Genomic DNA, 25,719 nt, shown 5'->3' with positions numbered 1-25,719 from the left:
AAGTTGTAATTAAAGAAAATCTTCCCCTATTGAATTTTACCAATATGTTGCTGGCATAAAAGAATGACATCATTGGTTAAATAGGAGCAGGGTGGCTTGAACAGTTAGGACACTGGGTTGGAGGTTAGCAAGCTCGCATTTGAGACCCAAGATGGGGTGGGATTGAGGTCCCGTCTTTTGCTCCAGCTCATGCTAAAGATATGAAAAGAGGCCCCAACTGGACATCCCCAGGGCAATGGTGATGTCACTGGCTGATCCTTTCAACCCAGAAGCACATGTGCAGCATTGGTTTAATACTTCTGTGGGACAGCTTCTTCTTTTAATGTCTCAATGACTGTCCAACAGCATCACCAACTCAGAAACAGTTTTAATGGAAATAAGAATAAAGTATGCGTATATTTTAAATTTTATCATCATCAAATGGTTGAAACATCTCTCTTGCTAGCATTTTAAAACTAAATCGAGTCCACTAAATCTAGTACTGCATCAGGAAGAATAAACTGGAAAGCTGAGCTTGCCATTCATTTGGGCAAAACCAGACCCACAATTCTAGAATGGGACAATATTGCTCAATGAATAAAGAAAGTCTGTGACTCATCCCCAACATCTTCTTTTTGGAACTTTTTTTGGGGGGATAAAGATTAGTTGCTCACAAGAGAACACCTGCCATGAAAAAAATCAACTATAAAATGATGATCAAAGTTAAATATCATATAACTTATCTAACAGGGGACTCTACTTATCCTGATGCAAAGCCCTGCCAAAGGGGCTTCTGATAGCCATTCTGGAGGTTAGAAGAACCATTTTTAATTTATTTTGTTTTACAGAAATAAAGAAATTAGAATATGAAAAGGAAAAACAGAAATGAAATATTAAAATGTTTCTACTAAACCTGCGGTATTTGTAGAGAGATATTTCATGCCCTTTGTCACGTCCTGACTGTTTCTTTCTGCATAGTCCAGGCATTTAAGAGGGAGCTATTGACAGGAATATTGTGAAGAGGTGTTTTTGGGTGGCCTGGGTGCTGTATTGTGGTGGTAATTGGGTTCATCATGACCATTTTGCTATTGCATTGTCACTGACTGACAATCACTTTCAGCACAAATTTATTTGTGGAATTTCATACAGTAGGTAAATAATCTATATTGAACAGGTGGCTGCTACTAATTTTCTCAATTTGTGCAGAGAAAGTCATTGATCGCTTTGGAAAAAGAAGATGAAGAGGAACGAAACAAAACTATAGAGAGTTTGAAAACAGCACTAAGGACCAAACCTATGAGGCAAGTTGCTTTTTGGTTATTCTTGCTGCTAGATTACTAAATGCTTTACCTTTTTGCTATTTAGTATAAAGATTCTTAAAGTAATCTCTTTGTTGTAATACCAATCAGTTTTAATTTGCTGAGATTTGTTAACTCAATGCCTCTTAATACCCAGGTGTTTAAAATCACAAGCCCTATTTTCCCAATAAAATTTTTCCCCACTGTCTGAAATCTAGGGATGTTGCAATCAATCAAATTACAGAGCCATCTTTTCAGCATTATAGAAATCATACTGCTTGTCTTGTGAATGCTATCCTGCCGGTGATAGGAATGCTTTGAATTTAGACAGTATTCTTAAATTTTAAATATGTCTTTTTACAGCATTAAATTCTATCCACAGACATGTGGAGAAGGTTCATGGTAATTTTTTTTCCATTGCAGGACACACTGCAATGTTTATTCTACATTGAATAATCATCTTTCTTATACATACCTGCTACATCTTGTAGTAGTGATTAGGCTGTTTAGACTTTGAATACCCAGTCTTGGGAAGTGTGAAATGTTCAGAGATTTTTCTGTCCCAAACTAAAAAAAGAGTCAAGTCAGTCTTGAAGTTGATTTCTTTCTTTTTCTAACAATATCCCCAGAACGTACCAGAATATAGCAATAGCGCCTAGACTTATATACTGCTTCACAGTGCTTTGCAGCCCTCTCTAAGCAGTTTACAGAGTCAGCATTTTGCCCCCCAACAATATGGGTCCTCATTTTACCAACCGTGGAAGGATAGAAGGCTGAGTCAACCTTGAACCGGTAAGGATCGAACCCCTGGCAGTCAGCAGAATTAGCCTACAATGCTGCATTCTAACCACTGTACCACTACAGCTATCATATCTATTTATGGGTAATGAAATCTATTATCCTTACCCTGAGATATTATTTTAATCTGTTCCTTAGGAATCCTCTGAAGTTAAACTAAATTTAGACTAAGAAAGTGACCTTTCCTTCTTTGTGTTTTTTCCTTCTTTCCTGATAGGTTTGTAACTCGATTCATTGATCTGGATGGCCTGTCATGCATTCTGAACTTCCTGAAGAGCATGGACTATGAGACTTCAGAATCTCGAATCCATACCTCCCTCATTGGGTGCATCAAAGCCCTGATGAACAACTCTCTTGGGAGAGCCCATGTCCTGGCCCACTCAGAGAGTATTAATGTAATTGCTCAGAGTCTGAGCACTGAAAACATTAAGACTAAGGTGGCGGTGCTGGAAATCATGGGCGCTGTGTGCCTGGTTCCTGGGGGTCACAAAAAGGTACTAGAGGCCATGGTGCACTACCAAAAATATGCCAGTGAACGGACTCGCTTTCAGGTATGGAGCATCGAATTACTCCTCAAATGGAATGATTATTTTTAATATTCCACAGCATAAACATTTGTTTTTGTCCCACAACAATGGTGCAATTGCCCCTGAGGTCATTTAATTTCAAACGTTACCACAGTCATGTCAAGAAAAAAACACAGTGATATGCTCACCCAATCTTTAGGCCTCCCTGGATTACAAAAATTGTCCAACACGAAGGGGGTGGAAAACCCTCTCCTTAGGCATTAACAAGGCTACCCCTCTCTCAAGAATAAATTCACCACCAATGGACCCAACGACAGATCATCTCCTGGGAGGACTTAGCCATATAGGAGTAACCTTGGTCTACCACACAGCCCCAGGAATCTTCTCTGTAAAAATTATTCTCCTTTTCTCCAGATATTGCTTTCCTGTACATTGAAGCAATAAGAGGCAAATCTAGGTTACACAAACACAATTAAACATTACTTCTTTTAATAACTTTAAGTATCTTTAAACATTATCTCCAACAATGATCAACATCAGAGTTCTATGCCCTGAATCTAATACCAAATGCATAATATTATATTTTATTGATAAGATTTGCCTAGAAGCAGTACACAATCATGTAAAGTTACCTTAAGTTACCCATGGCTTTTCTATGTAGATATGTGTATGAGAATGTAAGAAAAAGTGAGAAGGAGGGAAATACACCTTTTATCTTTAACATAAAAATAATTAAAATGAATCTAATTTTCATTTAAAGTGTTTTCCTCTCCTGGTGTTTAGTACCACTATGACACTGATCAAAAATATTCTGATTTTCAGACATTAATAAATGATTTGGATAGAAGTACGGGACGATACCGAGATGAAGTAAGCCTCAAGACCGCCATTATGTCTTTTATCAATGCTGTTCTCAGCCAAGGGGCTGGAGTGGTAAGTTCAGAAGCTAGAAATGAGAGTTTTGTAACATTGATTGGAATACTATCATGTTTGAACAAGGATTCTAGAAACAATAGCTAAAACACTTAAATGATATCTTACATCATATTGACAGCCATAACACTTACAGTAAGTTTAGATAGAGATGGGCTACAGGTACTCCTAGTTTCATAGGATGATGGAATGATTTCTCATTAATTAGTAGAGTTTAGGTCGCCTTGATACCAGAGAAAGGTAGAGGAACTGTACACAAAAGAATTGTCTTGCACATTCATATCCAAGAAGATAACCAGAATATTTTGGAAGAGATTTTTCCCCATCTCAATTTCTTGAAAGGACAGAACAAAAACACAAGTTACCCTTTAAGAAAAGGATGCTTCCCATGCATCTTTCTGTCCTACTTAAAACACAAACACTCATCTTCTTATCCTGCTCCAAATAGAAATATTCAAGATCATAATATCAGACAGAGCAATTTGTACATCTCCTTATGATGGATATTCTGAAAAAGTAGTAATCCCTGTGAATCTGGAATCTCTTATGAACATAATTTGCCTACTACTGAATTATGATTCCTTTAATATGTGAAGGACTTAGTCTCCAGCTATGTTGGATAATTCTCACAGTTTTTCTTAAACTATTGGTGATGTTGGAGACCAATAGGAATTAATATCCATGATATCTAGAGAGGAATACATTTGTATTCCCCTAATATAAACCCACTTCTTATTATTGTTGCCCTCATGTTGTTTAGAAAAGAAATATAAGCTATATTTCTGCTCCCCTTGCTTGCTTTGTTTTTGACAAGTCAGTAGAATCAATACAAAGTAAACCTGATAGAAAGATCAAAGACGATGAGCCACATTTTCTTGCCTGCCTGAATCTTGATGTCTTTGATACTTCATCTATCTTGTCTTATCCCACTGTAACTGTAATTTCCAGAAACTTTCCTAATGCACCTATTTTATGACTGTCACTACAGAGGGTAGTTCACCTGTTGCATGGGTACCCATTTTCCTTTTTTTACATCTTTGATAAAAGAAAGGCACTGCTGAGGGTCAGTGGTTAAGACGGGCTTATCAGCTGGAAAGCCAAGAGCCCAGGTTGAAGACCCAAACACTATGTATCAGGAATGGCTCCTCTAACACACCTCAGCTCCAGCTAACTTAGCAATTTGAAAGTAGGCAATTGCAAGTAGATAAATAGGTACCACTTCAGCAGGAAGGTTACTGCGTTTTGTATTTTCATGACACATCATGACAGAAGCCTCTCTCAGGCTCCCTCAGCTGATAATCCGAGATGAGTACTGCCCCCTTAAGTCAGTCTCAACTGAACAAGGAAACTTTTAAGCCTTTAATGGTAAAACAAATGTGTTACCATTCTAACAAGAACAATTTTGAAAAATTGCCATCTTCTTTTCCTCTTTCCCAGGAAAGTCTGGACTTTAGACTCCACCTTAGATATGAATTCCTCATGCTTGGAATTCAGCCTGTAATTGACAAGTTAAGAGAACATGAAAATTCCACATTAGATAGGTAAGTATGTGATTTGTAATGTTGTTTAAAATGTCTTTTCTGCCTTCTTACTCATTCTGCCTAGATTTTATGTTAAAGGAAATTGATAGTACGTTTCTACCCATCCTAATGTAAGGAAATTGGTCTAAAATTTTGAATTTTTCCTAAGCTAGCTGGAATTCTATGACATTAAGCCAGGTTTTAATGCACAGGAACCTCTGAAGCTCCAGTAAATCTCGGACCTGAGTACTTGCCCTCCTTCTCTAACTGCTTCACAAGAAGAAAAATTCCTCCAAGCTTAATTTTATCTTTTTTCATTCCAGACTTATTGTGGTTTGTTACTAGCAAAACTATGCGGGCTTGGTTATTGGCCTGTTTTCCAATTGGCTGGATTTTGTTTAAATCATGATGCTTCATTAATGCTAACGATAACCAAATATCAAGAAGATGAAATTTACTTACCAACTGCAGTGTTTGTTTTACAACCACCACATTCATTTAACAAATGCCATTAAAAAGGTTGTAAAACTGAGCATGGTCACATGGTGCCTGCTTAAAAACTGGCACAACTCACGACCATAGTTCTGGGTTCCATTATAATGGTAGGTCAAAGACTAACTGTATGAACTCTCCTGAGTGAAAGGTTATTGAGTGCCCTGCCTCTTCTAAATGTAATGGGATGTTCTTGCCAAGTAATTAGCAAAATAACTTTAGTAAGGCATTGCCATAAACTGCCTCCTCTCCTCCCTCCAGGCATTTAGACTTTTTTGAAATGCTTCGAAATGAAGATGAGTTGGAATTTGCCAAAAGATTTGAATTGGTATGTATGTAGTACTATTTTGCTACATTTGGAATGAGTAAGAAAAATATTCTGGCCAAGAAAGGATCCTTGTTAAGAACTGAATCATATCTCAGCCATTTTACAGTTATCCTTGAACACTTGCCCAAAATGATTAAGTTACATTTTAATTATAACTTTCAGGAGATTGCTTTTCTTCCTCCCCAGTTCCATCTTTGCCCAACTTTCATATAAATGATTCACCCTGATCCTTCCTTTTTCATAGCTGTGGGCTCTTTTTCAGTAAGTAGCAAGATTTTTTTAAAAATTGAAACACTTCAAATTGTTGTATGTTCTGCTACTACTACATCAGAGAGAATCACTTTTTGGATCACACTGACCTCAAAGGTCTTGGATACGTGCAAAATCTTGTTAAGCATTGTCAAGCTCCTCTTTATAGATTGACATTTTGCCATTTTATTCATTCACTTTTACATTTCTAATTACACATTCACCTAGGTTTAGGAAAGTCCGTCTTGACTAAAAGTTGATTGGAAGCAAAAAGAATTTAGAGGTAGCAACTTTCTCTGGAGGAATGATTGTGTGTGAAAATACTAATCTTAACCTCAATTGTTTTGTCCCATCAAATAACCAAAGGTTCATATAGACACAAAAAGTGCAACCCAGATGTTTGAACTCACAAGAAAGAGATTGACTCATACAGAAGCTTACCCGCATTTTATGTCTATACTTCACCACTGCCTCCAAATGCCTTGTGAGTACAAAAAGTAACTTTAGGATTCTATTGATATTCATATAGATATTTTGGCATTGAAGTACATGGTTTGAAATGCAGACTTCCTCTGAATGGTTAGAAATGCTATAAGTTTAATACATCCTGTTATATGGGTATGTTATTATAGTGAATGTGATTTTATCGTACAGAAGCAAAGAGATTTTCAGTCTATGCGTCTTACTAATTTTGAAGTACATATGGATGGATGGACAGGTGGAGAAAGAGAGAGAGAAAGAGAGAGAGAGAGAGAGATTGAAAGAGAGAACATGTTAAAAGGTGATTCAATTGATTTATTGATTGATTGGCAGGACAATAAAACTAGGAATTAAATCTTTTAGGGTAACTTTGGCTCAAACCAGAAAGAACTTTCCAGTCTTCATTATATTGCTGGAGACTTGAGAAGGACAGATTGGATTTACATCATTTAAAAAAAGCAAATGCTACCAAATGTTAAAAATGAAGGAAAAGATCTGTAAGTGCAAAGGAATCTGCTGTGTGAAAGATTTTCCAAGTTACATCCAGTTCTTCAGGATTAGTTTGTGTTTTCATAAAATCCCATGAAATTGGAAATGGTCACTTAAACCAATAAGTCAATTTCTCTACTTAGTGCATGACTCCCAGTTAACATATCCTTCATATATAGCCATCATGCTTCTTTTCTTAAAAAAAAGTAGTTCATACAATTACTGATCAAATTTTGTATGTCAATTATCTATTTGGACACTTTCCTCTTAATGCCATGCATTTCCAAAGTGCCCATTACATCTTCTCAGCTGTGCTCAGAAATGTCTTGACGAAACACAGCTTTCAAGAAAGACATATCACATTCAGCTTAGAAATGTTTATTGCACGATTTACCCAATATTTCTTGGTTACTCAATTACACAGATGGACGCAAGCATTTCCCTCCACTGGAAAGGCATTCTGAAGGATAAGATTGTGACCTTCTTTCAAAAGCACTCGCTTAAGGGCTGCACCCTGACATGTTTTACATAGTTGATGTGGTATAACTTTCAAAGATTTGTTGCACATCAAATATGAAGAAGTATCTGTTGCAAATGTCAACTTTGTCCTTTCTCATAATGATTTCTTTCCATCTGTGCTCCCTTTGAAAATGGCTGAACAATTCTATTTTTGCCAGGCATATCTGAGTACAGTAATCTCTTGCAATGCATTCCTATCTTTTAGCATTGAGCCTTGTCCTTCTCTTTCTTACAGGATTTATTTGAATAATTTTGAACTGCACTGTTAATATGTAGGAATTATATTTGTTAACTGTTGCTCCAGTGTCTTTTCTAACAACAATTATATTCAAAAATGCAAGAGTACCTACTGTGTATAGTTTGTTTTGTAAAAGATTATCAGGGCATTTTAACAATTTCAGAACATCAAATGTATATGATGTCCATCATATTCGTCAACACTGTTTTGCTATGCTTACAATCAAATTTGCCTCTTGTAAAAGCATGAAAATGTGACATTGTACAAATTCTATCCTTTATTTATGCACTATTCTGAACACTCTCCAATATTTATATTGATATAAATTAAGGCATGACTCATAAGTACAAAGGGGTGAATTTGTGTAATTCACTCTTGCATGCTTTTATTCATAATTCTGCAGGTGCATTATTCATCAATTTCTTAGGGGAGGGGGACTTGCAAGTTATGACTTAAATTGTATAATATATTATTTTCTCTCAATACTGCACGTAGTTTTTATAAATACACTTTGATACTGGGACACAGTATTCAAAACATTTAAAATAAGATATTCATGTTCCTAGATATAGAGTCATCCCAAAAGACCATGTTACACTTCCCAAATTTTTCTTCAAATGTTAAGGCTTCTTTGTTTATAACAAAAATCACATCATTTGCAACTGGCTATTTCTGTTAACATCATTCAATATTTGGTCACTCTGGAAAAAAGGATATCAATTCAGACTGTTACAGAAGCAAAGTGACTATTTCATTAACCCCAGTTTTAGTAGCATGCATTACATAAAATATCCAGTTTATTAGGAAGAAAGAGCATATCTTAGGTGGAGCTCTAATATATAATGATCAAGGTTAGGAAAAGCAGTTTTCCACTGACATCCCTCCACCAGAACCTATAGCAACTATTTCACCACTAAAGCTCAATTTCCTGTAAAAAGCATCTGGGAATGGAGATTTGTTTAAACTGACATATGCTTCCTTTTCCCACCCTTCACATTCATTCACAGTTTTTGTCTCCCTTTTAGATAAGAGAAACGGCAACACCGTCCAGTACTGGTTACTGCTGGATCGTATTATACAACAAATAGTTATTCAAAATGATAAAGGGCAGGACCCTGACTCAACACCCCTGGAGAACTTTAATATCAAAAATGTTGTCCGAATGTAAGGGCCTTCCTTTATTTCTGCAGTAAATGGTTTTTTAAAAAATCTTGCATGTCTTCTCTCCCTCATATGAATGGGTTGCTTGTTTATTTTGATTTTTTAAAATTAGCCCTATACAAATCTGCACAATTTGGAAATAGTGACAGAACTTATTATTTGGAATGCAAAAAAGGATTTATGTTTAACCAAGTTATCAATATTGCCAATAACTTCACCCCCAAAAGAAATATTTTGTTGTATATTCCATAGCATTGTAGTACTCTGAGCAAAGGCTAGAGAATATTTTACCTCATAAATTGTATGTAAAAAGAACTTCTCCTTGAAAAAACTGTCAATATTCAATAAGCATTCATTAATGTCATTTGAAGTAGCAATATGTAAACAAAATGATTTGTCACTGTAAACTGTTTTATGGTAAGAAAACTGAATAAATTTAAATACTAATTGAACAAATACAGATGCAATTTTCTAGATTTTCCATAGACTTCATCTTGGCGTCTTGGTGCTTATATTGATTAGAAATTAATTTCTCTCTCCCCACAGGTTGGTTAATGAAAATGAAGTGAAACAATGGAAAGAACAAGCAGAAAAAATGAGAAAAGGTAAATGATAAAAATAGAGAACCCCACTTTAACAGGACTTCAGCTTGTTAGGACTGAGGGAAAAAAACTCTACTGGAGTTTTTGTAGATTCAGTGGCAATTGATGGTGGCAACAGGAGCTCACTCAGATTAAGACAACTTCTGGAATGCCATGGTTGTACAGGGAAGTGACATCACAGAAGTGAAAAGGTTACAGCCTGAAATCAGTTTAGATGCGTGGGCGGAGAATACAGCGGTTAGCTGATTAATTTGAATTTTAAACACTATAAGAAAATCTTACAATATCTAAACCTGCAGTAGCTAAAAGAAAGAAGGGGAGAGCTTCTGACATAAGATTTTCCACACTTTATTAATTTATAAATTGGTACAGTTTGGCTTTTAACCAGATAATTTGCTATATACAGTTATCAACTTACATTTTCTTTCACAGAAACATTTTTATGTGAATAGAAGTGGAAGTGATCAATCTGGTTTGGTTTTTTTTTTTTAATAAAAAGGACTATATTTTAGGAACAGTAGTATAGTATTTCACTATAGACTTGTGTTTGTGTTTTCCTATGAATGGTTCTTTTCCATGGAGGACAATAAAATTTGCATGCCTAATAGAGGAAAGGAAATACAGTGAAGCTTCAACGAATCCGGCCTATCTTAGATTTTAGATGCAGTGAACAAAATAGCCCTTCAAAATCGTGAACAAGTACACTGCAGCCAAAGTGGTCTGGATGATTTGCATAAATTAATGTTATATACATCAACTTATGTAATTTGCATCCATTTTAATAATTATGAAAATAACATAAATTTGGTCAGTTTGGACTAATTGATAATTAGATATAAATCCAATTATTGCTGATTTGCTTTACTTAATTTTTATTTGTAATTCAACAACTATCTCATAAGACAACCCATTCCACTGCTGAATAACTTTTGGTATTGGGATATTAATTTAAATTAATTTATTTGTAAGTTAAATCCATTGATTATTTTCCTACTATATATATGTCTTTGAACTATTCTGTCAAGTTTTCTATCTGACAGCCATATTATGACTGAAGTGGTAAATATATAACTAAATAAATAAGGCGGTTGTCCTCTATCTTTCGGCAGCCCTCTCTTGTCCAGGCTATAGATATGCAGTGTTTTCAGCTATTTCTCCTAAGTTTTTCCTCCCAAGCCCCTTATCATCTTGGTTGCTGTCTTCTGGATTTATTTTTAAAATGAGGCACAGAACTTGACACTATATTGTAGTTGCAGTCTGACTAGCTTAGAATTCAGAGGAATTTAAGGATAATTAACAAGCTATTTTCCATAATGAAATTTCTTTATGCATTTAATGGGATAGAAAGGAATTTGACAATAAGTGTTTTTTTCAGTCTTACGTTAATATTTTAAGAACAAAGGATATTGGATCAGACTATTTCAATACCTAGCACAGTTTGGTTCTCTTGAATTTTTATCTGTTCCACACAGAGGATTTTCCAGTCCCTTGCTACTTGATTTTTTTTATGTATATATGAAAATTCTGGATTGAGCATGTGCAATCACCTTCTGATAATAGAATTATTTTTATTCTCCAAGATTTTAATCAAAATTAGTCCACTGAAGGTATGTTAAGGGACTATTCTGCATTGTGTAGTAGGTTTGTTAATACTTTCCCTATCCAAATTGGGATAATTTACTAAATTAGCTTTATTGAACTTAGGTGATGGGGACAGGGACATATTTCAGTATGGTTATTACTCAGTTTATTGTTCCTTCAGTAGCCAAGATTCACAATTCAAGGGGAACATCATCCATGTTCATGGCATGCCAAGCAACAGTTCAAAAGCATTAACTGCAAATGTTTAAATATTTCCCTCCCTGTTTAAAAGAACACCATGAGCTACAGCAGAAGTTGGAAAAGAAAGAGCGAGAGTGTGATGCCAAGACCCAAGAGAAGGAGGAGATGATGCAGACCTTGAATAAGATGAAGGAGAAGCTTGAAAAAGAACTCTCTGAGCATAAACAAGTGAAACAGCAAGTGGCAGACCTCACGGCACAGATCCATGAGCTTAGTAGGGTGAGGTCAAGCCCCAGACGCTCCTTTGCAGTTGGGGGGAAAGATGCCATTTGTTTACATTACAACTATGTGTCTGTTAGAAGTAATGCTGTCAGTCAAAAGGCCCGGGTAAATGAGAAAAAGAATGGGTTACTGGAAAGGTTATTGAAACTGCCATATATTTTAGGGGTAAAAGCCAAGAGTTCTTCATCTGCTCAGAGAGAGGGGGGCTTTCCCATGGTGCATATAATCAGCTTTTATAACCAGAGCAGGCAAATAGTTTTACTGTTGAGAGCTGAATTCCTGTAGGAATAATGTCCTTTTTGGCGGAGGAGAAGTTCTACAGCTAAGCTGCTTCTCCGCACAACCTCACAAATCTGGTCTCATCTTTCCACATTATGAATCCCAGACCTGCTTCTTAAATGAAATATATGAACCAGTTAAGGAAGTCCAAGCAGCCCTCTGGAAATGTGAACCATTAATACAGAATAGCATCCTCTGCAGTATTTTTACCTATTTGTTCATTTCCCCTCCACTTCATCTCGAAGCAGCCTTCTCACTACACAATTTGTAGAACATTTTCTGCAAAAAAAGAGAAGGCCGGGAGAGCAATAAGCACCAGGAGGAGGAGCAAGAGAAACAGCTCCTCTCGGATTAGCCAAAACGGGGGCTTCAAACTTTTTCAGGCCTCAGAATCCATTAGTTTTTTTAAAAATTCCCAGAATTTTTAATCAAGAGGCAGAGCTTTTGCGAACCATGGGCATGCCCTGTCTTTTCTGCTGACCATTAGAAAAATTGCTATGACATTCCTAGCTAGTATTCAAATGAAGTCCCCTTCCCACTTTAATCTTCTCATGGAACCCCTCAGGTTCTTGCAGAACCCCAGAAGTTCATGGAACACAGTTTGGTAAACCCTGGGCTGGGAACGTCCCTTTTTTTCCTTTCCTTTTCCTTTTGGTGAAATGTTCTGTAATCCAAGTACAGATCGGAGAGACTGTAACATTTCCATATTATTGTTTGTTTGCAATTGTATAGATGGCTGAGTTACATATTGTAAATAATATCATCATGGGTAACCTAAATGCCATCTCGCTTGGCTTGATCTTTGAGTTTGCCTGCAATTCCTAGAGCAATTATGTCTTCTCATTTTATTTCAGAGAGCAATATGTGCTCCCGTCCCTGGAGGACCCCCTCTGCCACCCGGTGCCCCTGGGGGGCCCTTACCTACAGGGTCTCTAGGATCTTTCCTGCCAGTTCTTCCTCCACCCCCTCCTCCTGGAGCAATCCTGCCACCCCCTCCCCCTCCACCCCCTCCTCCTGGGGGCCCACCCCCTCCCCCAGGGCCCCCACCAATTGGAGGCCTGACTCCAGCTCCAGGAGCTCCTTTGGGATCAGCACTCAAGAGGAAAAACGTCCCCCAACCCACACATGCCCTCAAGTCCTTCAACTGGTCCAAATTGCCTGAGGTAAGGAATCTGTTCTCCTCTGCTCTTTAGGATCGATGAATAGGATTGATTGTAGAGCAGGAATACACAGTGTTCAGGCTAGGAACCCCACTCACCTTCAGATGGCCCACATTGCAACACAGAATATGACTACATTAAAAAAAAAAAAGGATTTATATATGAATGGGGCAGGACAAAAAAAATTCAAAACAAATAAACACTGATGTTACTATCTTTATTAAACAGTTTTCTGTAATGCAATGCAAGTACTTCTAATATTCCAAAGGTGGTTTTCCAAAAAGGCAACTTCCTTTCTTTCCAGAAAGACTTCCTTTCTTCGTTTTTTTCTTAAGAGCTTTTTCTTGGAAGAGAAGCAAAACTTTTTCAAGGAAAAAAACAAGAAAGTCCGGTTGCCTTTTGGAAAAGTACCTTTGGGTAAATCATGACCTGGATGATTGAGAATCTCTATAAACCAACACTTTAAATTATGGCTATTCTCTCACACCAAAATTGATTCCCATGTTTAAAAAAAATTAAGAAAAGTGCAAGTGAAAAAAATTATTGGAGCTGGGTTTCCATTATTTTGGCCTTGGATTTCCATTATCAATTATCAATTGGCATTATCAATTCCCATCTGACTATACATTGCCTTTATTTTGTTGTTGTTCAGTTGCCTTTATTTTGTTGTTGTTGTTGTTCAGTTGCTAAGTGAGAAAGCATTGCCGTTATTTTGTTGTTGTTATTCAGTTGCTAAGTCATGTCTGACCCTTTGCACTCCATGGACCGTAGCACGCCACGTCCCCCTACCCTCCACTTTCATTGCCTTTGTATCCTTGTATAAATTTTTCCAGTAACAGTTCCTGTTCAAACACTTAATGCTGGATGAGGGGACCTTCTTCAACTGATCCAACTAAGATGCTTTTATGTCCTTAATTATCCTGGAAGTGCTGCAATTTTTTTACAATTTAGAATGATTTCATTTGCTTGGCACGTACATCAAAGTGATTTCACATTTATTTTTAATAAGTACAAGAAATGTGTGTATGGGCCTTATTTATAGAATATGGTTTCATTTGAATGTAGCGAAGTATAGTGCCATATGTTGAAAAAGTTGTAATGATGGTTCTTCCATCTTCTTCCTACCATCCTAGAACAAGTTGGAAGGCACTGTGTGGACTAGCATTGATGATGCCAAGGTATTTAAAGTGCTAGACCTTGAAGACCTTGAAAGAACATTCTCTGCTTACCAAAGGCAACAGGTAATGTGTGTGTTTGCAAGATCTGCAGGTAACCCAACTCTCTATTAGACAGTAATTGGAATGCATTATTTTATTATTAATGTGGGGTTTTTTAATGCAACATGGCTGAATGCACCTCAGCATGTTTCCACGTTGGTGACTTTCATTGATGGTTCATAATCTGATGATGGAGGTGTTGCCAATTGTATGTGACAGTTGGCCCTAACCTTAATATTCAAGCATGCTTGAGTAATGTTGACAAAATTGCTGGGAATGGCTAAAAACTAACATCGATGTGCATGTGAATTCCCCCCTCCCCATTATTTGAAGTCTTTGTTCTGCAGGGATAATTTTATTTCTATAATTAAGAAATCAGTGTTTTTCAGCCACTTCTAATGCGGTGACTTTAAAATCATGTTGATAATATGTATGAAAGAGATGAGAGTAATATCAATATTGCCCTTCTTTTAAAAAAAGAATTGGTGATTCATTTTTTTTGTAGTTCGAATTCTTCAACATGGTGGCTGACCAAATTGCAGTTTGAAGAAAGTATGATTGGTTCCAACCACCCGACTTCATCCAATGTCCCAGTTTTGCTTTTCTAATCCAGTCCTCTTCCTTGCCTTGCACATTTTATTTTCTTTCATGAATTTGGCAGGTTTCCAAATCTTTTCATATATTTCAGACATAGAAACCGCAACTTTCAATTTTACATATATGAGTATGTTTTTAATGTTATTGTAGGAAGTCAACAATTTTTCCCTTTTACTTTCACATAGTCAGAGGAAAGCATGATTCTTGTTACTATAGGAGACTACTTCTCGCAGTCCTGAAAATTATTAATATTCTTCTTAAAAGGACATTCAGGGCTCATGCCTGCTTTACATAGCATGTAGGCTTATGTACACAATAAGGTAACCTGATAAGCTCAAAAAAGCATGACATCAAGAGTCTATATTTGACCAGAGCTTCTACAGTGTTTATGGGGGCCTGTCCTCAGGATTTATTTTCTATATGGATAGTCCTTGACTTACAATTTCAATTGAACCCAGAATTTTGGTTATAAGTTGTTGCGATCATAAACTGAATCATCATATAACTCGACTTGATTTTATGACTAGTCTTATGATAGTCATTAAACAAATTATGTGGGCCTAAGTTCACATCCAGCTTATTAAATGGGTAATTTTTTGCCAGAAAACGGCAAAACCAATCACAAATCACAATCATGTGACCATGAGATGTTGCAACCAGTCATAAATACAAGCCAGTTGCCAAGTTCCCAAAGTATGATCATGTGACAGCAAGAGTGGTGTGACAGTTGCAACTTTGAGGAGGAGTTGTAAGTAATTCTTTCTTTCCGAGGCTGTTGTTATTTTGAACAGTCTTTAAACAACTGGCTGTAAGTTGAGGACTACCTGTATAACATGTGAATTGGACCTCATGTGGCCAATTTGACAGGACATATTTCAAGTATTACTTCAGTCCATGTTTGCCTTATGAAATGCAGACCAAGTAATGTCTTTAACATTACTATACTGCTTGGTTGCTTCCTCAAAGCACATATTTATGTAAATTGACCCTTTTATTTATTGGCATGATCAACTGAAGATATTTTTTCCTAGAGTCCGATAAATAAGGAAAGCAAAAATTAGTTTTAATAAAAGACGGTAGAGTAAAGCAGGATCCGTTGAGGATATATATATATAAAATGTTAAAGGTAATTAGTGACAGCTAAAAAGACCAAAGGAGTATCTCTGAGATGCGGCTAGAGACTTCTGATTTGAATGGGGGTGGATTTGTTGGAGCCCTGACAATTAGTCTTGTCTAGACTCCTGGAATAATTTCTTGGTCTCCTGAAGGTTGAAAACTCAAGTACCAGGGAAGCAGAGCATCGACTCATAAACCTTTAGAAAATATTGATTTTATTTCTTCCTGTTATTAATTCAGGGAGTGATTATGTCAGTTTAAGGGCAAGGTCAATTGTCAAAAGTTATCTAGGGCTAAGCTCTACTTTTAGAGGAACTTTTGTTCTTAATCTCTGTCAATATTGATATTATGGATCTGAATTTGATTGGGTGCATGAATCAGAATTAAAACATTCCCCAGGTATGGCTATTTGATCTTTCCTTGAACACATTCAGCACAAGGAAGCCAAAATGTCATGCAATGAAGAAATTGAGGTGGCTATTTTACTGATTGATTGCTTTAGCACCAAATTCTAAACACTTTATTTGTGTAGTCACTTTAGCCTACTTAATTGGGTTGAGGGAATGGAAGATTAGGTACTGAAGTTTAGGGTTGCTGCACACATAAGCCAATTAAGTACACATAGACTCAGTCCGTGCTTGAGTTCATGATACTATATGTGTACAGGTAATCCTCAATTTATGCCCACAATTGGGACTATTGCAAAGTAAGGCAGTTCAGTGAATTGCACCCAATTTTGCAACCTTTTTCATTATGGTTGCTAAGTAAATCATAGCAGTTGCTAATCACACAGTCATTAAATGAATCTGACTTCCCCTGTTGACTTTGCTGGTCGGAAGCCACCTAGAAGGTCAAAAATTGAGATGATATGATTCCAGGATTCTGCAGCTGTCATAAATGCAAGCACCGGAATTTTGATCATCTGACTGTGGGGATGCTGCTATGGTCAAAAGTGTGAAGATCAGATGTAAGTCACTTTTTCCAGTGCTGTTGTAACTTTGAATGGTCACTATATGAATGTCTGTAAGTCAAGGACTATCTGCAATAGGAAGATCTAGGAAGCTCATCCTTACTAGCAATAGCAGTAGTACTTAGGTTTGTATACCACTTCATAGTGCTTTACAGGCCTACCCAAGTGGTTTACAGAATCAGCATATTGCCCCTAACTGGGTCCTCATTTTACTGATCTTGGAAGGATGGGAAGGCTGAGTCAACCTTGAGCCATTTAAAATCGAAATCCTGTAGAGAGCAGTGAGTTAGCCTGCAATACTACATTCTAATCACTGTGCCACCATGGCTCCTAATAAGCTAATAAGTATTAATAAATAATAATAATAATAAAGCTAATAAGTATTCTGGGAAATGGGCTCACTCATATTCAAGAAACCTGGAAATATATGATCAAGCAACTGATAACTTTCTCCATAGGCATAGAGATGTTCCTGTTTCTGAAACAGCCCTTCATTGTGTATCACATTGCAAAGAAACAGTAGTGATTTTATGAAATCTCCAGTGAATTTAGGCAGCACTGCAATTACCAGTTTGAAAGCTAATATGTTAGCTTGATTTGAAACCTTAGATTCCCTAGTAATTTAAACTGAAATACTTGTAAGGCAAAATCATGTTTTAAATATACACACATACAGCAATAATTTCTGTAACAAATTAATATGTGAACGACTGTCCAATAAGAAGACAAACTTTTTTGCCCTCTTGCCTTTAGTTAAAATGTTTGGTGTTTGCTTTGGAATAACAGTGTAAATAAAATCTTGGAGCTACAGAAATATTTGGCTTTTTTATGCCATCAGCAAGCCTAGGTATTCTACCAAAGCAAACTATATTATTTCTTAACAATGGTTAAAAAAACAAGCCCTCAGAATCAGTGAGCCAACTTCACTTGCAGAAGATTTTCAGAGTCATTTGTCAGAAGAGGTCTGATCGATTCCCTGCTAAAGCACACACTATTAAAGGGAGAAGCAAGATTTTCAGGACAATTATACCTCAGTATTCAACTGCTTTTGTCAAATTTGATATTTGACGTGTTTCAAAGCAGAAATCTTGTCCCAGCACGTGTCTTTCTCCTGGTAGTTGATGTGCAAAGAAGAACTTGCTAATGTCAGCTGCCTCATCACTCGCTATGTCTTCTGGCTGAAATAGAGGGTCACATGATAAGTCACATGGTTTTCTTGGTACTTGTTGGTTTTAGTATTTTCACATGTTCCAGAATGAATTGCCAATGGGTACCAAGGTACCACTGTAAACCACTTATAGTTTCTGTTTTTTTCTGTGAAACAATATTATGAAAATAGATATCTGTTGTTGAAATGGAATTTTACTTTCTGCATTTCCCCTAGAACTGATGTGTGCCACTAGGATTTTTTTTACTATTAAACCAGAATGTACTTTCCTCATACTTGATGATTATCACTCATTAACAGAGTTTTTAAAAGGCAAATTTTGGAGATCTGGGTTGACTACTGTTCTTGGAATCAATATAGTGCCTTTGCTAAATGCTTTGGAAATACATAATGCTAGACTAAATTGTTTTGGCCTGATTCAATAGGCAATTCCTACGCTCTCATGCTCGGCAAGGTTTGGGAGGATTGCCAGAATTTCTATATTGTTGTTTTGATGGCGGCTGAATAGCAACGGATGCAACCTTATTTCCATCCAGACCTTGCTAGATTTATTTTGATACTGTTGTTTAATCAGGTATTTTTCAAGCTTTTGCAAATAGCCCTAAAATTGTTGAAGCATGAGATAAGCATCTTTTAAGTAAATGTTAAATAATAGTGTATGACTCTTTTAGAGCAACATCTAGCAGATTGAACAAACTATGTTAATTAGATTGGATTGGGGTGGTTTTGATTTTCTGAGCTAGACACAGGTATGCTAAACACTTTTTCTTCATTTGTAAATATTTGTGCAGGAAAGATTGGCATAAATTTTGGAAAAGGATTGTTTTACTTTGGAGAAACACATTTTTGCATGCTTATTTGCAAAAGTGGGAAAAAAATATTGATAGTAGTCTTGGTGCTGCCAATTGTCTACTAACATGTCTCCAAACTACATGAGGGAAGGAAAGAACAGCTTGGGCTTTCTCTAAAATAAAATAAGTGTATAAATTTAACAGCTATTGACTTAGTTGATTTAATTTTACACATATACAGTATATAAACATAGTATGTGAGGTGTAGTGTAGTGTTTGGTGTAGTGATTAGGGCCTTGAAGCCAGGAGATGGTGAGTTTTAATCCCACTTTAAGCACAAAGCCAGCTGGGTGACCTTGGGCCAGTCACTTTCTCTCAGCCCTTGCAAGGAGGCAACGGCAAACAATGTCTGAAAAACATTGCTAAGAAAACTATGGGGACTTGTCCCAGCAATCTCTGAGAACTGGACACAATTGAATGGAAGAAAATCAATACTATAATAGTAAATTAATTAACATTTAGAACTGCACAATAAGGATTGCAGTGATTAAATTTTACACCTTTTTATAATTTTTCAGCTAGAAATAGATCAGATTTCCCTTAAATTGCTGAAATACCATACAAAGACAAAAGAAGAGTGGAGGAAAGGAAACTAACCAAATTAAAACAATTTTCAAATATAATTTATTTAGGGAAGAATTAAACACAATTGCTGAAAATGGCTTCATTTGGACTGATAGATTTCAGTTCAGTAATTTGTATTAAAGCAAGTATGCAAAACAACAGCAATAACCATACAGTTTAGTAAGTTTTGCACCTGGTGCAGCAAATTTTATGAAACATGTAGTATATGGTAGTTTTGTGGAATTCTGGTGATGATTCAGGATTCTTATTAACTCTGCACAGTAGAACATACCTTTTGAAGATTATTTTCATTTTACATGCTGTTGAAGCATAGCCTCAAAAGAAAAGAAATTATGATATACTGGTAGTTCTACACTTTTTAATTGCTGAAGAAGTCCAAAGAAAGATCTCAGAGGTTAACTGATTCCCAATATTAACTATAGTAAGAAGAGCCTGGCAATGTGTGTATGCACATGGTCTGTACTACCCGTCTGTGGATTTCAATCAAACTACACTTCCTTAGCTGATATTCAAGAGAAGAAGCATTGGCCTTGGCTAATACTTTGATAGTGAACCATCTGGAAATTCAAGGTTGTTGACTAGATTAGGAAAGAAACACAAAAAATCACCAGAAGATAGTAATGGTGAATTATTTCTTTAATATGGTCAAGGAAATAGATGAGTAAAGTCACCAAGAGTCAACTCAATTCCAGGGCATTAGTAACTTTACCATTTACAACTGTAGGGTTAATAAGGCCATGCAGATTCTGGAAGTTGTCATTCAAACATTCAACCAAGTGCCTTGTTGAAAAAGTCTAGTATAAATCATAGTCTCAAATGTTCAGGAGAAATAAAATCTATATTAAGTATGTCATGCAATATTCCTACTATGAATATGCATCCTTTTTCTTTGTATTTTACAACCTTGTTGTATTGTATATACCTTGGTGTGAGGAACTCTGCGGTTTGTTTTCCCTGCAAATAGGTTTCATATCAGCACGTTTAAAGCTTTGAAACAGCTTAGGCATTATATGTTAAACCTTCCATTAAAGAGGAAGGAAAGCTGTGTTAATATCACTGCATTATGCTTGGATTTATAAAGAAAAGCTATTTTTTCATAAAGGGGTGAAGAAAAGGTCTACTTCGGTTTTTCTGTTAAGGGAAAGGACAAATAAAACAATGCTGTCTTGCGGGCAACATGAAAAATGCATTCAAGTGTTCTGTCTTTAAGGAATAAACATCAGAATTCAAAGCCATTTCATAATAATATAGAAGCAGAGGTAGAGTATACTATCCAGGTGTTGTGTTCCCACTGAGCAAAATGATAGTTTGCTTAACTGTGATTAATTGAAGGCAAGACAAGAACCAAGGGATGGAAACTAATCAAGGAGAGAAACAACCTAGAACTAAAGATAAATTTCCTAACAGTGACAACAATTAATCAGTGGTATGATTTGCCTGCAGATGTTATGGGTGTTCCATCACTGGAGGCTTTTTAAGAAGAGACTGGACAGCAATTTGTCTGAAATGGTATAGAGTCTCCTGCTTGAGCAGAGATTTGGACTAGAAGACCTCTAAAGTTCCTTCCAACTCTGTTATTCTATATTCTATGATTAATTTTAATTGGCTGGATTGCTACAACAACTAAACTATAAATCAGTTTGTAACCTACACAGTTGGGTTTATACAAGACACTAAATCAAATGCAGACACATTACATTGTGCCTTATCACTGCGTGAACTTAGCCAGTGAATACTATAGTACTTGCAGCACATTCATGTCAAATTCTCACTTTATTGTTCCAAGGTGTGTATTTAACACAGCTTTGGCAAAAAGACTAAAATATGTATTTCATCAAGTAGGAGAAAGGATGATTTTTTGTTTTAAAAGTGTCAAAAAGCAAACACATGGCGTAGGAGTGCTTTGCAACTCTTACAATTGCAGTTCCCTGCATGCATGTGCCAAAAATGTTGAGAAATCCAGTGTGATAGCACAGCTGGCCATTCCTTTTGCTGTACCTAGGTGATAAAATGCTGTTGAGGGTGAACCGATTCATTTTGTTATCCTCGGTATTTGGCCAGACTCAGCAGTTATTTCTACACAAAATTGTTTATACAGGACACCTAGGAATTTGGTTACTCTGCTTCAGGAAAAGAGTAATGAGAATTTAAATATTTATTTAGTTTTTTCCTTAGACTGCCCAATAGCCACAGGTATCCAGGCAGTTTATAATAAAACATTGTGCCTGAATGTAACCACATGTCTGCAATGTCTACTCTCTCCAAAGTTGCAGTTTGCTAAACAAAAGGGGAATTAACTTTCGTTATTACCTTGAATTCAGCAATTCAGACATAATAGAAAAAAGAACGATAATGTTAGTAACCCTATTGCATTAAACTCTTTAAAAACACCTCTCTTTTTTTGTTTTGCTGTTACAAGAATAGAGAGTTTTAGACCAGAAGAGAAATTTATAACCAAAATGTACAATTATCTACTAAGATTTGATAGAGAAGAAGAAGTAGCTAAAGGAAATATGATAGCCTGGGCAAGAAATTTTGGTTACAACATTCAATTAGAGGAATGGGGGAAACTGTGGTCTAAAACTATAAATTAACAATGGCTGCTGCCTTTAAGGAAAATCTTTATAAAATGTTTTACCGTTGGCATCTAGCACCGGCAAGATTGGCCAAAATATATCCAAACATGAGTCCAGAATGTTGGAAATGTAAATACAAACAAGGTACCTTCTTTCATATGTGGTAGTCTTGCCCCAAAGCAAGAAAATATTGGAACAAAATAAGGAAATGGTTGCAAGAAATTACCGGTCTCCAAATTGAACTCAAACCTGAAATGTTTCTGTTAGGAATAGTTAGAGGAATATTTAAGAAATAAATCAAATATATCATAATACATATATTGACAGCAGCAAGAATCGCTTATGCATAGAGTTGGAAATTAGTAAATACCCCCACTGATAGTATGATAATAAAGAAAATAATGGATTGTATAGAAATGGTCAAACTCACATTGGAATTGCAAGATAGAAAAGATATGGAATACTATATGGTCTGGGAGAAGTGGTATAATTGGTTAGACAGTAGGAATAAAAATTAAGGTAAATGTGTAATTATGTATATTAACCTAATGGGAAAAGTCAACGTCACAATGCTGCAAATATTATATACAAGTTTTTAAAATGTGGAAAAGTTCAATAAAAATTACTTTTTAAAAAAAGGGATAAAAGAGTTTTGGAGGGACTTTTTTTCCCCTCCAGTAGAAGAGGATTATCCTCCATCCAAATGCATGAAAAGTTGATTAAGAAGAAAAAAATCCAGCTGAAATCATGGGGTCGTGGGAACCAAGTAGTGGACAGAGACAGAAAGGTCAGGGTCCAATATAGCGGTTGAGATCAAATTAGGCAACCTGTATGCGGTTGTGCTGTTCAAACTTAGAAGCTTTTGGCCTTGAAATACAGGGCTAGTGCACTGGGATTGGCCTTTGAAGTAAAGCTGATAAATCTGAGATACATTATATTTTGAAGCAGATAGGTGTTTGAGGTCACCTTCCAGAATATATGTGACCATGTGTTCATTTCTCTCTCTCCCTTTCCCACCGTCCACACACAAAAATACAAATTCCCCATTACCTACATAAATAGTTACATATGCACATTTAGGGACACATCTCCCTCATTCACCTGTCTTCCTATATTCAGTATCCCTATATAATTACATGTGTATACATTACATATACAAACCCACCCCTTCTCACTTCCCTAGGGACAGAAATATATATCCATTTGTGTCCCAGCCATCACCATCTGCTCACCAAAAGCAACAAACATCCTTACATGTAATGGATGCCTGGGCCAAATGATGAGATCTCCTGATCCAGTTATACATTGTGTTCAGGGCCTGCCAAGCACATATGCATCCACAGACACCATATTACTAACTGCTCTGATAGATTACACAGGTAGGGCAATGGTGCAGCCCAGAAAGGTTGAATCACATTATCCAGTTTGTCAGAATTAGAATTGAAGTATTGTGTGGAAAATGCAGAAAATAAGGGGAAAAAATTGATTGTTTGCCAGTCCTGGTTCCAACCAGAGAGCATATCTGCTCTATCTCTCCAGGTGCCTGGTGAGAAGAGGAACATTAAACACCATTTTCACACATCATTAAAATGTTTATATTTAGCTATTCAAAATGCTTTCAGGCATCATGTTCCCTTTTCAGTTGTTGGATATTCAACACTTTGCTTTTAGAAATGTGTCATCCATAAGAGTTATTTGGCAAAGCTGTCATTATCAACAGTATTGTGCATGGATTCAATTCAGTCTTTTTCAACCATGTTTGGAAAAATGGACTTGTTAATAATATTCTGTGCTTACTTTGCAACTTTTGCAATCTTTATCTGTTTTATCTCCTAAGCCTCCTATAGTCAAAGGCCCTGATTAATTTATGGTTCTGATTTCATTCCGGTGACTTTTGTAATGCATATGAAACCTATGATAATCACTATTACAGAAATTCCCAGTAGTGATCATTCCAAGCAAGGGTTGTTGTTTTTTTGTTTTGTTTGTTTTGTTAGTTATTAAAAAAATGTATATGCCATCCATCTCACTGCCCAATATCATTCACAGTGGCTTAGGGTGCCTTCATTTCAAAAGCACTTCTTTTCATCCAAGATTGCAGCGAGTTAGCGGATAGTTCTTTTGCATCCAAATTGCAATCTTGCTGATCCTTTGTGATCCTTCTCCACTCTATTAATGCTATTGCTGAGATGCTTGTATACAAGCATTCACATATGGGAAGGGAAAGGGCAGCAGCCTCGTATAGCTTAAGAACCGGTCAGAACTCCTTAAGATTCTGAAATGTTGGCTTCAAAACTGCATTGTGTGAATTGGCCTATGGGAGACAATACTTGCTGAATCCCTCATTAGTGTGGTTGCCATCCCAATGTCCCCTTCAGTTGAAATGGGCATGACCGATGAAATTGCATCTAAACTAATGCCTGTTGCTTGCCTCTGACTCTCTTTTGTTGTATTCCTCCACTAACCTCTGTTGTACCGTGCTTCTTGGATTGCATTATTATCGTCATAGCTGATATATCCAAAATGCTGCGGAGATTGTTTAGTTTCCTGTTTGCAAACTGCAAAATATATATCCTTCCCAACTGTTCTTTGACTCTTTTCTGTTTTTCTTTTGTGGTTGTTCTTTTTTTTTTTTTTTGCTGTGTCCACTGAACTGCACACTTTTTTCCTGCCTATCCCCATGCTTCTGCTCTGGCTATAGGACTTCTTTGTGAACAATAACTCCAAACAGGTAAGTTTGCTTCTGCCCAAATCTTCAGCTGAATGAGCAAGTGGTTTGTGCTGATATGGTCAACTGAATAAGTAAATGCATTTTTGTTGTTTTTAAAAAGCTTAAAAGGTCTGCGTTTATTAGGATTTATTTTACTGTTCAAAATTATTTCACAAATCATTTAGTGGTTTACACTTAGGGACAATGCTAATGTAGCCTTACGTATATGGAAAAAATAAAATCATTTATAGCAGAGATATAAAAGTACTGAAGTTTTATGTCTCTTACAATACTGTGACAATTTAGAATCAGTCTAATGCTCTTGGGCGGCATTGACTTATTCTTTACTTACTCTCATTTTTTTTTTTTTTCCAAACTGTTTATTTGCTTTTCCAATTGACCAGTGCTTTATTAGACAGGTCATTCAAGAAGGATTGGGGTGGTCAGTGGGAAATGGAACTAATTTCTTTAATTTTGAAAGACCTTGTGAATATTAGTAATTGTCAAAAAAATGTATCTGGCTCTATCAAAGAATGCTTTATGCATAAATATTTCTCTCTGTGTACATACATATGTATATCTATGGGTGCGTGCATGTGTGTGTTTCTCAGCAGATGGCAGCATCTGTCTGACCCTTTCAAGCTAAGCAAGGTCTAAAATGGCCAGTTCATGGAGAGACATCTCTAGGAAATTCTAGGACCATACAAGTAGGTTAACTCAGTGTCTTTCATTTTGCAACTTTAAGATGTGTGGACTTCAATTCCCACAGTTCCAATTGGGGAATTCTGGGAATTCAAGTCCATACATCTTAAA

At 36.3% G+C, this 25,719-nt stretch overlaps 1 protein-coding gene across 4 annotated transcripts in view; it reads left to right on the top strand.

Moving 5' to 3' along the window:
• The window catches only part of DAAM1 (dishevelled associated activator of morphogenesis 1), a 152,934-nt gene that overhangs the window by 101,579 nt on the left and 25,636 nt on the right, over window positions 1–25,719 (top strand). For 2 of the 4 annotated variants that reach the window (XM_087922348.1, XM_087922349.1), the window contains exons 5-16: window positions 1,186–1,280; window positions 2,293–2,626; window positions 3,425–3,535; window positions 4,973–5,076; window positions 5,809–5,875; window positions 6,491–6,608; window positions 8,876–9,014; window positions 9,558–9,616; window positions 11,487–11,674; window positions 12,811–13,119; window positions 14,250–14,357; window positions 24,898–24,927. In XM_087922348.1, coding sequence (XP_087778474.1) covers window positions 1,186–1,280; window positions 2,293–2,626; window positions 3,425–3,535; window positions 4,973–5,076; window positions 5,809–5,875; window positions 6,491–6,608; window positions 8,876–9,014; window positions 9,558–9,616; window positions 11,487–11,674; window positions 12,811–13,119; window positions 14,250–14,357; window positions 24,898–24,927 — 1,662 coding nt within the window. The remainder of the gene's footprint in view (window positions 1–1,185; window positions 1,281–2,292; window positions 2,627–3,424; window positions 3,536–4,972; window positions 5,077–5,808; window positions 5,876–6,490; window positions 6,609–8,875; window positions 9,015–9,557; window positions 9,617–11,486; window positions 11,675–12,810; window positions 13,120–14,249; window positions 14,358–24,897; window positions 24,928–25,719) is intronic. The other 2 variants (XM_087922350.1, XM_087922351.1) reach the window with 1 other exon arrangement.

Source organism: Pseudonaja textilis, chromosome 1 (genome assembly GCF_049901715.1).
Source record: "Pseudonaja textilis isolate UNSWEBS1 chromosome 1, rPseTex1.2, whole genome shotgun sequence".
Taxonomy (NCBI): domain Eukaryota; kingdom Metazoa; phylum Chordata; class Lepidosauria; order Squamata; family Elapidae; genus Pseudonaja; species Pseudonaja textilis.
This window is presented reverse-complemented; position numbering and strand designations above follow the sequence as displayed.